This window comes from Nanorana parkeri, unplaced genomic scaffold (assembly GCF_000935625.1).
Source record: "Nanorana parkeri isolate BGI_ZX_2015 unplaced genomic scaffold, ASM93562v1 scaffold331, whole genome shotgun sequence".
NCBI lineage: Eukaryota > Metazoa > Chordata > Amphibia > Anura > Dicroglossidae > Nanorana > Nanorana parkeri.
In genome coordinates this window covers 439,574-457,247 of record NW_017306599.1, presented here as the reverse complement: position 1 = coordinate 457,247, position 17,674 = coordinate 439,574, and the positions used below count along the sequence as shown (strand labels likewise).

Here is a 17,674-nt window from a genome sequence, read left to right as displayed (position 1 = left end):
CTTAATGAACTGGCAAAAATTTGTTCAGCGGTTGGCCCTGTCTGCCTCTTCCTGGGCAGAAATCCAATTAGATGCAGGCACTGTGCAGTTATTTTGACAGCCGGTGGGGCCCACTGTCAGAATGTAGTGGCTGCAGCAGGAGCTTAGATGGAGAAACCTCTTAGATTTTCCCCGGGCGGAACAAACAAAAAAAACTATAGAAAATAAAAATGCTCCCATTGTTATAAAGAATTGTACATGGCAGGGGTGTCCACTGTCCCTATACCTATGTATATTGGCCATGGAGCACTTGACAGTTGCCCTACGTAATGATCCTGGGATTAAAGGTACCAGTTTGAGGATCAATGAAATTAAATTGAGTCTATATGCAGACGATGTGTTACTGTATATTATGGAGCCTAAAACCACTTTTACGGCTTTAATTTCAGCCTTTTATAGGTTTGCAGCAGTGAGTAATTTTAACGTCAATATGACTAAAACTGAGGCATTTAATGTCTCCCTGCTAGAGTAGGAAGTCAGAGAATTGCAAGGGATGTTTCCCTTTGCGTGGAAATCATATGACTTAAATCAGAAGCCACAGAAGTGGGGGAAGCTGAAATATAAAAGCTACAATATATTTGATAGAGCAGCGTTTTATAAAATGGATACTCTACCACGCTTATTGTACGTATTTCAGAAAGTACCTATTGAGGTCCTGAGGAAGTTTTTTTTTTTAGGGTTATGGACGTTGCTTATTGGGTATATATGGGCTGGGACAGCACCACAGCTAAGGTATAACATACTAATAAAGCATGGATGGGGGTTTAGGATTGCCTCATGTAGAACTGTACTATAGGTCAGCGCTGATGGCACACACTTAATAGATATACAGGGGAATTTATCAAGTCTGGAGCAGACAAAATCTGGAGCAGCTGTGCATGGTAACCAAACAGCATCCACCTTTCATTTTCAAAGCTTAACGGAACAAACTGAAGAGAAAAGTGGATTGGTTGCCACAGGCAACTGCTTCAGATTTTGTCTGCACCAGTTTTGATAAATGCCCCAGTATATCTATTAAGTGTGTGCCATCAGAGCTGACTTATAGTACAGTTCTACATGAGGCAATCCTACACCCCCATGAATGTATAATAGGTCATGAGCTGTGAGTGCAGATAGAGGCTCATATTTCTCCCATGTCATTAGTAACATTACCATGGATTGTTCCATCTTTACGTCCTCCTAGTAAAGACCTCCCGATGTGTCTGTCCCTATGTTAAAAGGCTGGAACGCACTTATTAAGACCTATAAGATCTCTGCATATTACGGCCCTTTGACCCCTGTCATGGATAATCCAGAATTTAGGCCAGGAGTAGAGGCACAAAGTATTTAAACAAACAGTCAGCATTTATTTACTTAAAGTGACATTAAACCCTCAGATTTTGTAACATAAAACAATACTGTAATGTGCGCCTTACTGTAATCCATGGTTGTTTCCCTTCTCTTTGCTGCTCTTCCTTTTAAATCTGTATCTCTTCTCATGCTCTGCAGAACTTCTGTTTGGCAGCAGACTGCCTTGTCTCAGGAATGGATACACGGTGTCTGTGTATACGTTTCTATAGGCTTGTAACCTGAGCCAGCACTACAGGAAGAGGCCTGAGCTGAAAAGGGAAGTTCTCCCCAAGCATGAGAAGACATGAGGATTTAAAAGGAAGAGCAGCAAAGAGAAGGGAAACAACCATGGATTACAGTAAGGCACACATTACAGTATTGGTTTATGTTAAAAAATCTGAGGGTTTAATGTCACTTTAAATGTTACATCAATTCTGGGATATTATTAAAAAATTTACATATCTAACATTTTTTTAGGACTCCAAAACTATAACTTGTCAGAGTTGGGCATTCCCACTGCAGAGGAATACTTTGAACAGTACTGTGAGACTATGGCTATTCCCAAAGAGGAGAACTGGAACTTCTATATGGCGTTTTCATTTTTCAGAATTGCAGCAATCTTGCAAGGTGTATACAAGCGCTCCCTGACAGGTACATCAGATTCTGACTCTTTCTACTTTAGAGACTACTGTTTGCTATGAGCACTCTGCTAGTATAACAACTTTAAATCTTTCTATTGTTTTCCCACAATATGCTCAACATAAGGAGTCCAAGAGGGAGGGTCAGGATTTCATTGTACTGTGCTAGCACTAGACATGTAAGCCGGCAAAACATTTGTTTAGTTTCATTTCGGATGTTTTGTTATTTCGCTTTTCAGGATTCGGGTCTATCATTCAGTTCATTTCTGTATTCGGATTCAGATGAATCTGAATTTTCGTTAATTTCGGATGAGTTCAATGATAATTACAAATGAAAATTTGTTGTAGAAAAGTAATATTAAATGTTTACTTTGTTTCTTTTTAACTTTTGACAGTCCACAGAAACAATAATAATAATAAAAAAAACAGCATGCGGTTCCCCGACAATTTATACCAGACCCTTTAGATCTGCTAGGAATGTTAAGGGGAATTGGTGTTGGGGGTTGAGTACATAGGCGAGTGCAGCTCAGGGCACTGAGATCCGGTTTTCGAAGTTGGGGACAGAAGTGAGTGCAGATCAAGGCACTGAGATCTGTTTTGGGGGGTTGGGTATAGAGGTGAGGGCTCGCAGATACAAGAAGCTATAGAATCCTGTCTGTTCCATGGTAGGCCACCCCTACCATGGGATCCTGAAAAAGCTGAGGATTCTAGATCTCTCAAGAAGACACTCTTGTGCAGTACTAGACAATCTTCTCACAAGATTTGGGATGTTTGGCTTTCCTTAGATCACACAGTAATCCCGCAGTCACCATTGCCTAGGCAAAGCAATTGGAAAGTAATTAATCTGTACTAAATTTTGTGTACCGACTATGGACCATGGTACCAACTTGTATGCTTTATTTACTCCAGTGGGCAGTAAAGAAAACTGATCAATCTTAAATCTGGGCTTAACATTTCCTCTGTTTTTGGACCATTGTCCTCGTTAGACACTTGCTTGGGGAAGATAGTGGAGAAGGATAATCAGTCCTTGGAAGGTGAGGGGGTGCTTGTGTATTAAGTAATAGTCCGTGAACCCATCGGAGTCCTGACCACTTTTTCCATAAAGATTCGGTGGGTGCAGTGGTGATCAACGCATAGCAACCGTTATCGTGCACAAAGAGAAATATGGACACCGGCACTCCAAATGCAGTACAAATACGTCTTTTTATTGAAGAAGATGCAGCATATACTGTATATCACACGCAATGCAACGTTTCGGGGTCTCGCAGGAGCCCCTTCCTCAGGCCGGACATGTAATGTCTGAGGAAGGGGATCCTGCGAGACCCCGAAACATTGCACTGTGTGATATATATGCTGCATCTTCCTCAATAAATAGATGCATTTGTACTGCATGTGGGCTGCCGGTGTCCATATTTCTCTTGGTGCTTGTGTATTAAAACACGAGCACAGGACATGTGCTAGGTAACACACCTAGCACACAAAAAGTGCATTTTATAATGTCGTGTATATTTGTTGTGTATATTTATTTAAAAAATTTTTTTTTTTTAAATGTACACTGAAAGTGAAACATTTTCAGTCACTTTGTTCATGAGCTGATATAATGAATTATTGAGCAATAAGGTCCTAAGAAGCCTGTTCAGATATACAGGGAATAACATGCTTACTAGCACTTACCGTATTTGCCGGCGTATAAGACGACTCGGCATATAAGACGACCCCCTACTTTTTGTGTAAAAATATAGGTTTTGGGCTATACTCGTCGTATAAGACTAGTATAGCCCAAAACAATGTTTAAATGCACTTACTAACCTCCTTGGCGGTATTCCCGAGTGTGGCTCGGGGGTAATTTTCAGTACCATAAGTGTTAACCCCGAGCCACACTCGGGATTACAGTCTCTTACCTTGTCCAGGATCCCCGCAGCGTCCTCCATCTTCCGTCCTTCAGCTACTACCGCGCTTAGCCAATCACGGCAGGCTTTGTATTCATTAATACAAAGCCTGTATTAATCAATACAGAGCCTGCCGTGATTGGCTCAGCGCGGTATACTGTATGTAGCCGAAGCTACATACAGTATACCGAAGTATACCCGGCGTATAAGACGACCCACAATTTTCGGGCGATTTTTTTAGGTCTCAAACCCCGTCTTATACGCAGGCAAATACGCTATATGTTTGTTTTAATTCAAAATGTAGGAACTTTGTAAGAAACAGATCACTTTTAAATTAAGCAAAAAAGAAAATGATGAGAACTTCATTTAATGGTTCAAGTGGACCATAAAAAGCAATTCCAGGGATATTTTGGTGATTCACAGCCGGAAATAATACTGCTTTAGAAAATGTTTAATGCTTGCAATTGTAAACAATCTATCAAACTCCATTTCCATATATTGTAGGACAGGCTAGTTCTGCAAATGCAGCAGCTAGTGGAAAGTTAACAGAATTCATGGCCAACATAGCATGGGATTTTGCTACAAAAGAAGGGTTCCGAATTTTCAAATCTCAGCCTGGATCCACTTCTAGAAATCCAACGACAAGGTCTTATACTACTTGGAGTCCGGTATCGAGTCACATACTTTCTGAGAGGAGAATATCTTCTACATCTTCAAGAGACTCTCATCAATCTGCGCAGAAAGGTCACCTGGTCATCTCCCCTGATGGGCTTTCTAGTGAGACCAAGGACCTGTACAGTAAATTAAAGGAGTTTATTAAAACTCATATTTATCCAGCTGATCAAGAACTGAGAGATTACCAGTTTTCAGAGAAAAGATGGACACCCCATACTTTGATTGAAGAACTTAAGGTGAATAAAAATGGATTAACATGTGAAATTGTATCTAAGGGTATTGTGTGCATAATCGGAAGCCGATTAATCGATGATTGGAAAAGTTGACAACTTTTTCAATAATCGATTATAATCGATTATGTCGATTAGTTGTTGCAGCCCTACATGCATTAAAGATGTAACCCTATATGTAAAGGTAAAACATTGTAAGCATCTGTGTACATGCTCTTTCTTTCTCCATTACTATGGATGCCACAGTTCTGTGCATATGACTATTTACAAACCATGGTTACAGGTGCAGAGATGGTAGAAGCTCTTGACTCACACTTTATGGTTTCATTGAGGACCTCTTTGTTTTAGTAGAAGTCATATGTGCAGTACGGTGATGGTTCATAGCAGTTACTTAGTTCTGGGTACACCTTTATCCCTAAATCCAACGTTTTTGGTATTGCTTCTTGTGCACTTATTGCAGAGGTGTAGGCAAATATAAAATACCCTTATCTAACCCTGTTATTCAATTAAAAAATATATATATATTTTTAGATAGTATCCGTACTTCCCTACAGGGGAATTCAGACAGGGAGAGGAATGTCAGAACTCTAAGCCAATCAGGCTTTACTACATTGCAAAGTGCGCAGGCAGCTGGCAAATAGAAGGGAAAAGCATAGAGTTAATACTAACAGTATTTTGCTGCTCCTCCACTATCCAATCACAATGTGGGGCAGTCCTTCATCAAGTTGCATTGCTTCAACTGCAGCATAGAAAAGTGAGGTCAGGACCTGGATGTGCGGCCTGACATGGATGTCTGGATTACAAAATTGACTAAACAGAATTACAAAAGATAGTTTACAGTTATGCCTTTCGACCATGAACTTAGCTGTTTGTCTCTACTTACGCCAGGGGTGCCCACAGTATTTGTGTTAAAAACTATTTTTCCAATGACGTGCTACATGAGATCTACCAACGAAAAAAAAACCTCCATCGCTCTCTCTCTCTCTCCTGGCTGTCTCTGCTCGCTCATCCTGCTGGCTGTCTCTTCTCGCTCTCTCTCTCTCCTGGCTGCCTCTCCTCGCTCATTCTGCTGGCTGTCTCTCCTCGCTCTCTCTCTTTCTCCTGGGCTGTCATTCCTCGTTTTCTCTCCTGGCTGTCTCTCTTCGCTCTCTTGGCTGTCTCTCCTTGCCCTCTCTCCTGGCTGTCTCTCCTCTCTCTCTTTCCTGGCTGTCTCTCCTTGCTCTCTCTACTCGCTCTCTCTCCCCTGGCTGTCTTTCCTCTCACTCCTGGCTGTCTCTCCCCACTCTCTCTCCTGGCTCACCTTGCTGTATTTTGCAGTGTAACAGGCTGTGTAAACTAATATTCTTTGATGTAATACATAGCACTTCAACCACCAGAAAGGTGTCAGGGAGCTTGGCTCAGCAGACTCAGGCTAATAGGTAATCATGTGTGCACAGCTAAATAAATATACCAAAATTGAATAAAGGGGCCACCATTCACACCCTTCGTTATCTACCAGCATCAGCTTTGAGAGCTACTGGTAGATCACGATCTACCTAATGGGCACCCCTGACTTACGCTTTAAGTGGCCAAGAATTATATGTTTTCCGTTAAACACAATTGGCAATATCTCAGAAGTTTTTTATTTTGGGAGGCATCACATGCGACAAAGGAGTGTTATACAGGAAATTATGCTTTTTTCGCTCAATGTGGTGTACACTAAACAACAAAATGGTTAAATGTTTTACTAAATCTTATGGACAAAGCTGTGTGCATTTCTTCTAATACTTTAAAGGGTTTCAACATTTGTGTGATAGGAAAAAGCTAAATCACAGGGACTGTGGAATCTTTTCCTGCCTCTTGAGAGTGACCCAGAGGGAAAATATGGTGCAAAGTTAACAAACATGGAATATGCTCATCTCTGTGAATTAATGGGAACATCTCTGTATGCCCCTGAGGTATGTTGTGTTGTTAAGCAGTTTATCACTAAAACATTCATTTGTAAGTACATGTATTAATATTGTATACAGCCAGTATGTTTCAGTGTTGTTATATTTGGCATCATATGTTGCAGATATACCCTGGTTTCTTATTACTTTCAGTTTCCTCAATAATTATTTATTTGATTTGCTCTTCAGCTCGATCTAGCGATGGGAATGCTGTACGTGCGACATTCGCCCAGTGTATGGCTGGACAGAAGATATATGAATCGCCCCTAGGTCTCTGCCTTGCAATTAGCAGCAGCATGGTCAACCTGTCGTGTAAGCTCCTTCAGTTGCCTCAAGCAGACCTGATAGGAGTGCACATGGCAGCCTGACAGCGTTGCTGCTAATTGCATGAGGCAGATTATGAGACAGAGATTCTGTGTAGGATTCCAGCTTGAGTCATTGTTTCTAAATGAAAATTATATACCTACTGTAAAGTGTTTGGACAATTATTATTATTTGTAATTAATAAACTAAGTTACTAGCAAAAATATGCCTTCAGAATGTCTGAAGAACAACCTGGGGAAATACATGAAATATACTTTAGTTAAGAAACAGTTTTTTCCATAAAGTGCAATACATTATTTTTTCCACATATGTTTGACACATTTTTTTAAAAAATGGTATTTAAAAAAACATTTTAAAGCATTGATATGCTGTTTTACTGGCAAGTGTGCATAGTTTTTAATGATTGTTTTATACTCTTTTTAGATCTTCAATTGTTCAGCCCCAGACACGGGAAATATGGAAGTGCTGGTTCGCTATGGGACAGAGGAACAAAAGGAAAGATGGCTGAAGCCACTATTGGATGGAGAGATCAGGTCCTGTTTTGCAATGACCGAACCGAAGGTAAAATAATGTTTTCATTTTATATTTTAGCTTCTAAAAACACGTTTCACAGGTACCAAGAATGTGAACAATTTACCACAAAACCAGACTGTGGAAAAGTTTTGACTTTATAGTTTAGAGAGAACTCTTTGGAAATGCACTTGTATACTGTCCAGTTTAATAAAGTAATTTCCACACTCCAGTTGTCTGATGAATCTTTTATGTTCTTGGTACATATGTGCCGGCAAGACAAACTAGACCTGCACCCAGCCATAGTGGATGGGCGTGAGAGTTAAGATCCACATGGAGCCGTTTGTTTGATATTTTTTAGAATGCTTTGCATGTCATTTCTGATTTTGTACATATTAGGAAAAGGCCCTAAATTTAGTGATTTCATGGGGCCTTCTACTTAAAGGACACCTCTACCTTTTTTGGCCAATTGGTGTGCTAGATGTTTCTTCTTGTCTGATATATTGCCAAATTAGCAGGCAGTTTTTAATGTAAACATATAGGTATGGCCACTAAATGTAGCTGAGGAGCATTCAAGAGAAGTATTTCCTGTGCTCTTCAGCTCCATCTGGTGGCCATAATGTTGAATTACATAATATTCAACCAGAAAAGAAAATATACTAAGAATGTTCCTTTTTGCCTCTGTTTGCACAGAATGAACCTTCACAGAAATCCGTAGGGCGAATGGATCTGCAAATTGTTTATAAATAGACCCCTTAGTGTTGTGTATAATATTGCTTGTTCTCTGTCCTGTAAGACTTCATGTTGTGTGTAAGGAATAGTGTCACTGGACTTTTTATATATTGTGCCATAGGTTGCCTCTTCTGATGCCACCAACATTGAATCTTCAATAACAGAAGATGGGAGCTCATACATTGTTAATGGCCATAAGTGGTGGACATCAGGTATGTATTATAAGGAAACAAAAATGCCAATGTATGTTGGTAGTGTACCGGTTTTGCAGTTTGGGCATGTGAAATAATTGCAGGGGTGTTATTTATGTTTTCTGAACACCCAGAAGTCGGCCGAGCGCTGCGAAAGGAGAGCGCTGTGTTTGTGGGTTTATGGGGGGGGGGCCCAAAAAAAAAATCCTGCACCAGGGCCCTCTGTTCCTTAGGTCCGCCACTGCCCAGAAGACTTTGAGTGCAATGTCCGTTCTCTTCCTATGAGAAATACAAATGTAGCCAGCTCATCACATCACTTTATATCGTGTCTTGCTGAAAGCATTTTCAAATCTGCATTTCCCATAACCCTAACTATTGCCTTCCCCTAAAAGCTGTTGTTTTCATATGTAGAGGTGCAGAAAGGTAGATTCTTGTGTACAAAGGAAACCAGCACAGTATTATTGAATTTGATGTTTTTTATTCCTTTAATTTTGCACTTTCATAACTAGTTCACCCAGTATTCACTAGGGGCTTATTCACTATTGAGCCAAAGGATACAGCCATAGCTTTGGCTAATCCTTCAGCTCACTTCGGCCTCCGGAGCCCTTCGGTTCAGGTGAACCGAAGGGCTGCTGTAGGGGCTATTCACAATAGCTCCTAATGCAGCCGAACAGGTCAGCCGAGCCAGTCGTATATGCTTCGTCTCGGCTGAGCTGAACACATAGCCAAAGCGGGGAGAACGGTCTGCCGAAGAAGACTGTTCTCCCCCGCAAATGTAAACAAATAAATAAATATGGCGTGGGGTCCCCCTCCTGATCTATACCAGAACCTTTAAGCCCTTTTAAGTCTGATAGGAATTTTAAGGGGGAACCCCACCCCCCAGCCCCCAAAATGGATCCTGAATTAAGAAATCTGCTCTCCTTCCTGCCCACCTAGGCTGATTTGGATACTCAAACAGAGCACATTACTAGCCTTCTGCGATAGGAATTAGGTGAGGTGAGAGAATCCATTGCTCAACTCCAAACCAGAACTTCTGCATTGGAGACAGAGAGGTCAGACCTGGCCCAGAGGTTACGATTACATCAAGATGATCTTGAAAACCACAGTCGGCACAACAATCTTAAGATCCGTGGTATCCCAGAAGCCACATATGGCTCAAACTTGAAAGCCACTATGCTTGTGATCTTTAACTCCCTGCTTGATTGTCCAACCACTGCAGAGTTTGAAATAGACAGGGTCCTTAGAGTACAGGCATACCAACGCCTGGACTCCACCACCCTTTGCGATACCCTGTGTAGAATACACTTTTTCAGGGTTAAAGAGGATATCCTGTGTGCAGCCTGGACAAAGGGCCCGCTTGACTTCGACGGAGCCACCACTCATGTTCTTCCAGACCTGTCTCAGCAGACTCTCCAGATGTGGCGCCTCCTGAAACCACTGCTGGAAAAGCTAAGACAGTCTTGTGCTACTTATCGCAGGGGGTTCCCATTCAATTTACAGATCCGTAACGAAGACTCTTTATTTGTGCTGCATACCCCGTCTCAGCTCCCAGACCTTTTTACATTTTTAGGGGTGTTTCCCTGCCACATTCCAGATTGGACTGCTCATACCCTCCCTTCTTCTGCGTCTTCCCTGCCTTGCCGCAAGGGTAGGAATGCTTCCAGGAGGCCTTTGGACGTATGCTGAAACAGCACACTTGACTCCAGAGAGGCGTAAGATTTAATCCTCTTGTTGCATGTTCCACTCCCTTTTCTTTACCTGGCTATATCAACCTGGGTACTGAGTGCATATTCTCCTGCATTACAACAGAGTTCTTACCTGATGGAGAAGTCTCGTTTCCTCTGGTGTAAGCCGTAGTACTGCGAATTCCTGTTTGCCTTCGCTCCTGCGGTTGGGATACTCGACCTCTTGCTATCATGGATCAAATTAGGAAGAAAGAAAAATAGCACTGCGCTTCACAAACTAATTTTCCTAAAATGTGAGAAAAATTTTATAAATTGTGAAATTATCACAAAGTGATGAAACAATTATGCGTTATCCACAACACCTGTGTTGCACAATACCTGTTGCTAATGATACTTCAGAAAAAACTCTTGGTCTAAAGGTACCCATAGACCTGACGATTATCGTACGATATTCACGGGTGATCCCGCGATCGTACGATAATCGTAAGATTGATGGGCAACGTGCGACCACATTTACTGTACGGTCGTACGATTTTCGTATAACGAGCACGCTAGAAAACCCGCCAAAAATCGTACAATTTTCGGCGGGTTGGTAGCGCGATCGCAAGATGAAAGCCGCACGACCCAAGGTGCGCAAGCACACACTGCCCGCTCACCAATCATCTGCAAGCCCCGCCCTCAGCAGGGAGGATTTGCAATGATCGCAAGTACGATCTGCCTGTCCATGATGGGCAGGTCGTACGAAATTTTAATCACCTTACAACCATCGCACAATGAAAGTTGTCCGATGGTTGTAAGGTGCATGGCCACCTTCATGGTCTAAACACTATAAGCCATAGATATTCTTCCATCTCCTTTCACCCCCTCCCCCTTTTTTTTTTTTCTAACTTCCCCTATCCCTCTTTATACTTCTTCTTGACTATTTCTCCTCATTGCTTTCTGTGCTCTTCTTTCCCCTTTCTTTTCTACTTTGAACTATATTATACCAATTTAAAAACTGGATGTCGACATTCGCGTCTTTGTTGCTTGCATGCTAACTGCCAGTCTCTCTTCTCATCTCATGCTCTACGTGGATATAATATAGGCTTTCACAATCGAGATGTTTCTTGGTATGTCTTATATTGCCTGTTACTATTTGTGTCCTACTGCTAACTGGCTTAACCTGTTATTGTGATTGTATGTTTTTGTCCTGAATAAATAAAGAATTTACAACAAAAAAAAAGGAACCATGCCAAGGAAATGTGCACATTGCAGGATTGTGAATTGAAGCACCACACTCAGTTAAATAGTCCAGATACCTTTTTATTTAATGTAGGAATGAAGGAAGAATATAGAAATAGCCAACAATACAAGACATACAATTATCCTTTTCATCAGGGCTAGGAGAGTACAAAAGTGAATATCTATATAAATAGACTGTACTGCTTCACTATTTTGAAGATTTGCACGGGAAAATAGAACAGTGGTGCCAATAATGTATCAGATTACGACCATTATGTTGGTAAAAATGATGTACCAGAGGAATTAAAGTGCAAATAAATTCAAGTAAAAATTATATTTGTATCAAACCTTAAAATGCTAAATAAATAAATGTAATATAACATTTACAAACACACACATCTATCTATCTATCTATCTATATATATAGATATATATCGATAGATATACATACAGTATATATATATATATATATAAATAATAATATAATTTGATTTGCACATATTGAAAATAAAATTAAGCTACGCTGCAAATAGTAATTCATGAAGATGTCCTGCTGAGCAATAGTAATCACTATAAAAGTAAATGTAAATGAAACTTCTGCCGAAAAAAAGTATGCAGGCTGACCTCTGTATGAAAATGTTAGTTGCCCACATATCATACCTGTCCAGTGCCTTTGAAGGTAATCTACACACAGATATATAAGACACAGTTTTATTCAGTTGTGTATTCCTTTAAAAATAATTCCATTCATTTTTATATAGAACTAGTATGAGCAGCATCTATTTCTTGACATCGGTGTCTTTGTGCCATTAGGAGCCAATTGGGCTCTACTGTATGTACATGTGCAGACATGGAACATGCTAATAGGAGGAAAGAGCAAAGTGATATTGTATCACTCTGCTTGCTACATAATAATATAATTTATTATCTATGGATTACAAAAGTGGCTGGACAGAATCACAAATCCATTGGCATATAATACTGTTCATAAATGTGTATTTTTAACTGATGTCCTAGAGTTTAGTGTTAATGCTTTCTTAGTAACTCAGACCAACTATGCTTACAATGATTTTTTACCTCACTCTAATTATGCTTGTACATGCTTGTACTCAGAAATAGTAAAGCCAGGCACATCCAGGCAACTAGCATTTTCAGAATGAGGTCAGCAGTGACATCTTACTGTCAGAACATATTTCCTTTAAGAAGTGGTAGAAGCGGTACACAAGGTGTATACATTTGTAATCATGTAAAACCTAAAAACTAATGGTCATAAACTATGAACAGGCTGTTAAATAGTTCTGGGTGAAATTCTGGCTCAGCCAAGTATTATAATGTAAAAGTTGCTGATACTGATATTTCTTTTAAAGGAGCATTGGATCCACGCTGTAAGATCTGTATTTTTATGGGGAAGACAGATCCAGGTGCCCCTCGTCATAAGCAGCAGTCAATGATCCTGGTCCCCATGGACACTCCTGGAGTCACCATTCTGAGACCCCTTACTGTCTATGGATTAGATGATGCCCCAGGTAAAACACCACAAAAAGCCTGACTCTGAACACACACAGTATATAGATTATTGTGGATTCGGACTTGAACTCAGAAAGTAAAGATTTACTATTCTGTAGGGAACATTTAAATATGTTTATTCAGCCTTAGCATTACCCGGAAAGATTTATCATTTGTCCTATATTCCTCCAAATTAGCAGTGCACTTCCTGGGCTTGGCCCTTCTGTCCTTACCTCATAGCAGTATTTATTCATTGTAAGAGATGCTGCTGCATTTGACTGCTAATCCAATAAGATTAAGTAATGTCACTACTTTGCTGCTCACTGTTCTCCTTGCTGGAGTGGAATCTGTACCTGAGGACCTACAGTGCAAGGATCTCTCAGCTTCTGCCTTATTCATTCTGTGGATCTGTGCTTTCTACACTTCTCCTAGTGCTTCTTGAATATCCCCCCACCAGTCATCAGATCACTGGGGGGGGAGGCAGCTCTGACTTGAAGCTAATGCTTGCCTCTACCAAGATGGCCACCTCCACAAATAGATAAAGTTTAGAACGGGGCCTTGTAAGTCCATAATGGGGACAAAATCAGCTGCAGGGAGCCTACAAGCAATATTGGTGACTAGTCATTTGCCCTTTTTTTTGCAAAGCTTCCATGATGCTCCTGCTTTTATGGTTAGTACTATGCATGCAATTTAACATTTTCTGTGCCAGATCTTCCAAGTCTTGTAAGGGTAGAAAAGTGATAGAAATTAGCATAGAATTCAAATTTTAAATTAAGTTGCTGGACTCCAAAACAAGTTTGTTTTACAAATAAACACAGGGTACATTTCTATAGAGAGACACAGCAGAAGTCATAAGATGCAGACTGTGGGGTGGGGGGATCCATATAATCCATTCAGTTGTGTGTGTAAATCCTGTTGGTAGAAAATAGAATGAAAACATCCACGGTTTTTTTTTCATGTTTACCCGGCTAACAAGTATTTAGTAAAACATTTTTTTTTAGTCCTGACCATAATATTTCACTGTTAAATAACTGATTTAATGTTACACCCTGCTATACTGACTTGTTTACTGGTTGTTTCTATCTCACAGCTGGACATGGAGAGTTGAGATTTGACAATGTACGTGTGCCCAAGGAAAACATACTCCTCGGTAGAGGCAGAGGATTTGAGATTGCACAGGGCAGGCTGGGTCCAGGGAGAATTCATCACTGCATGAGGCTTATTGGAAATGCAGAGAGGTGTCTGACTCTCATGAAACAGAGGGTGAGTTTCTTTGACTCTGAAAGTTCGGCGCTCCATAAGGCGCGCCGGACCTCCCTGCGTCCTATGGTCCGGTGCGTCTTATGGACCGCAAAATACGGTAGTTCAAATTGTCCATGTTTGTGAGATAATTATTTTTAAATGAAATGCTTTCTTCACTTACATGGAATAGAGGGTGAGTACAACAATTGGGGCAAAGGATATTTAAGAAGTGTTTCCAGCTGTATTTTGTTCTATGATTGTCTTGGGACACTTGGCAAAATGATATTTGAACAGAGAGAACAACTACTGTTTCCACTTTCAGATTGTGAATATTGTGTTTCTTAGGTAAAATCAAGAGTTGCTTTTGGCAAACCTTTAGCTGAACAGGGAACAATTCTTGCAGACATTGCAAACTCCAGAGCAGAAATTGAGCAGGCGAGACTGCTGGTGCTAAAAGCTGCATATCTTATGGACACTGTGGGCAATAAGGTAACATGTCTCTACTGCTTTTACTAGACGGTTATTTTTCTTTTTAGTGTTTTAAAGTGATATTAAACCTTCAGTTTTTTTATGTTTCATGAATGGGAGGCCCACACTTGTCTAAATCATCCGTTCTTTTTATTTAAAATTGTTCAATTCCTTGTTCTCTAGTTGTCCCCCGTATCTTTCTGCCTCCTACCCTCTGCCTCCTACCCTAGCCAGCTGCTGAGGAGGCACCCCTGCGTGTTCGTTTCTGGCCCTGCTCGCAAGTAGCTATTTGCATCCATAGACACACACAGTGTGCTGCAGGCCATGCCCCTCCTCTCCTCCCAACAGATTGGCTGACGGTAGAAGGAGCCTCAGGCTCATCTGCCCTCAGTATCCTCCCCCACAACCAGGAAGTTTGGGGAATGAAGGATAGCTTCAGGGACCAGCAATGGTGAAAAGTCTTCACAGGAAAGTCTGGGGGGTGACAGGGGGACACAAAAAGGTACTGGGTGTTTGTACAGAGAATGCATTAAAAGGAGAACTATGGGGTCCAAGCTTTTCTTTACTTTTGGATTCCATGGGCTATAGGAGTAAATATTTGTGTTTTAAATATACAGTTTAAATCAATATTGGCATAATAAATGGTCAGGCCATCAAAAATTGATGTTGTCAGTAGAGCCGGGTGGTCCAAGTCAGCTGCTGGCTTCTAATTAGTCTTGGATACTCCAACAAAAGGATCTTAATACCATAATTCCTCTGTCTCTAACCACCTTTCTGTTTCACTGCAAAGTATCATATAATGCAGGGGTGGCAAACACAAGGCCCGCGGGCCGAATCCGGCCCGCCGGACCTTGTAATGTGGCCCGCACAGCAGCCACCTCATTTTGCCAGGTTGGGATTTCAGCAAGTGAGCGGCGCGGCCAGGCTGAGCAGATTCAAATACAATACAACGGGCCCTTTGAGGGTAACCATACTGCTGATGCGGCCCCCGATGAATTTGAGTTTGCCACCCCTGACATAATGTGTAGCCACATGGGACACCTCACTCTATTGTTTCTATGTTGTTGTTTTTTGCTGTTTTAATTTCCTTTTGTACTTTTTGTCTAGGAAGCAGCTTTGGAAATTGCCTTGATTAAAATGATTGCACCATCTATGGCACAAAATGTAGTAGATCGAGCAATTCAGGTAAAATGTATCCATCCTTCTTTATGCAGTAGACGTATCTATTTCCAGCCAGGATGAATAGTTCTGCCAGTTGTACATGGGCAGATCTTAGGGCAATGGGCATGACAGATCCGATTATGGTTGTTTGCTCTGCTGTATCATAGGGACCAGCCCTGACTTTTATCCACAACCTTCCAGACATTTCTGTTGTGGCATATACACATCAAAGGCTTTCATTTCTGTAGAGAAATAAAAATGATCTCTGAATGAACACAGACATTTTCCTGTACCTTGAAAATGTTTGTGTGAGATAAAGGATTTCACACAAGCTGATTGCTGTGATATCTGTCACCTCACTTGCAAATATCAATACGTACTGTATAGCCACTTTTCGATACTCAAATGTTGTGAATAGCTTAAAATGTAAGGATTGCTATTCTGCCTTGATTAAAGCTGGCTCTGCACCAAATCATTTTATAAATGGCAGTGCAGCAGTGCATTATTGCCCTCGGTAGCAAACATCAGTTATTCTTAGTGCATGGCAGCAGCAGAGAGGGCAGAAGTTCAGCCTTTGCTGGCAGTTGTGATAGCCTAAATAAAAGATAATACAATGACTAATACCATAATGATTTTGTTCTGTAAGTCATGAGCAGCTTAGAAATACTATAAGCATTATTGATTATTGGTTTGATGAACTATCTTTTTTACACTTCTTCTTTTATTCCATAGGCTTTTGGTGCTGCAGGCCTCAGCAGTGACTTCCCTCTTGCTCAGTTCCATGCTTGGGCAAGAGCATTACGGCTGGCAGATGGACCCGATGAAGTTCACCGATTGACAGTAGCTAAAATAGAAATGAAGCATTGAAATTTAAGTTTTTCAATGTCATGAAGATCAGTACATTTGGGTTTACTCCAGTCTGCGATTAGTCAAATTATCAAAAAGATCTGAACATCCATAGACTACATGAGAAAAAAAAAATCCTACATTCAAACAAAGGGTTATTGTACATGAATGCTTGAGATGTGTTTTAAAAAAGCAATTGCAACAAGACTACCAAACATTTAAAAGCATTTGCTATGTATGAACGTTGACTTGTACGGAGGAAGTAAAACAAAGCACTAACTAATCTCAAACTGAACCTACTGAACCACAGTGGCGAAAAAATATTGTATTTTTATTATAGTATGCAGTGATAGTATTCAGCATATTCTTTTATGTTATTTCACATGCTTATTTATATTTGTATTCCAGCTTTACATGCATTTCTGTACGGCACCATTCCACCCTATTCCCTTTTGTCTGTAAGCTGGTGATCCTGAAACACACCTGCTGGTGATGCTGGAACCCCAATTGCTGTCTCTAACACACAGAAAACATGATATAAAAATGCTTAAACACAGCCACCAACCACATTCAGACCTACTCTGGAAACATAAACATGATTGGCAATAAAGGAAGCAAAAAGTGAGGCTGTTACAAATAGCATGCTGCAGCAAATATACCCAACCTGCTCTCCTATTAATCCTGTATAGACTTGTGTCTGTTCATTCTGCAGGAAACTAAACAGAACTCACAATATAAAAAACTGAGTGGAAGTTATGACTGACATTGTCATGTTTACTGGATAGTATTCATTATTCATTACTGAATTGAATTGTTCTATAAAACATGTCAATAAAAGGTAATCGTCGTGAGCACCCCTGGCAGTGTTAGTTTGTCCAGACCTCTGTCACTGTTACTTCTGCTGGACAGCTTGTTCTGGAAGTAAATGTGGATAAATATATAAATACAGGCATGTGAGACTTTATAAATCATATGCCAAAGATCATTATAATTACTGACCACATACGGTAATTAGAATAGAATATTTTTAGAAGACTGGTCCTTTAACTGTTGTCAAAAA

General features: G+C 40.5%; 1 protein-coding gene across 3 annotated transcripts in view; it reads left to right on the top strand.

Annotated features, from left to right (window-relative positions):
* ACAD10 (acyl-CoA dehydrogenase family member 10) overlaps positions 1–17,674 on the top strand; it is a 41,987-nt gene that overhangs the window by 20,216 nt on the left and 4,097 nt on the right. For 2 of the 3 annotated variants that reach the window (XM_018558323.1, XM_018558326.1), the window contains exons 11-20: positions 1,846–2,019; positions 4,400–4,806; positions 6,597–6,737; positions 7,476–7,613; positions 8,416–8,506; positions 12,759–12,917; positions 13,988–14,160; positions 14,485–14,628; positions 15,715–15,792; positions 16,501–16,658. In XM_018558323.1, coding sequence (XP_018413825.1) covers positions 1,846–2,019; positions 4,400–4,806; positions 6,597–6,737; positions 7,476–7,613; positions 8,416–8,506; positions 12,759–12,917; positions 13,988–14,160; positions 14,485–14,628; positions 15,715–15,792; positions 16,501–16,635 — 1,640 coding nt within the window. In that variant the 3' untranslated portion in view covers positions 16,636–16,658. Of the gene's footprint in view, positions 1–1,845; positions 2,020–4,399; positions 4,807–6,596; positions 6,738–7,475; positions 7,614–8,415; positions 8,507–12,758; positions 12,918–13,987; positions 14,161–14,484; positions 14,629–15,714; positions 15,793–16,500; positions 16,659–17,674 lie in introns of those variants that run through there. The other variant, XM_018558324.1, reaches the window with a different exon arrangement.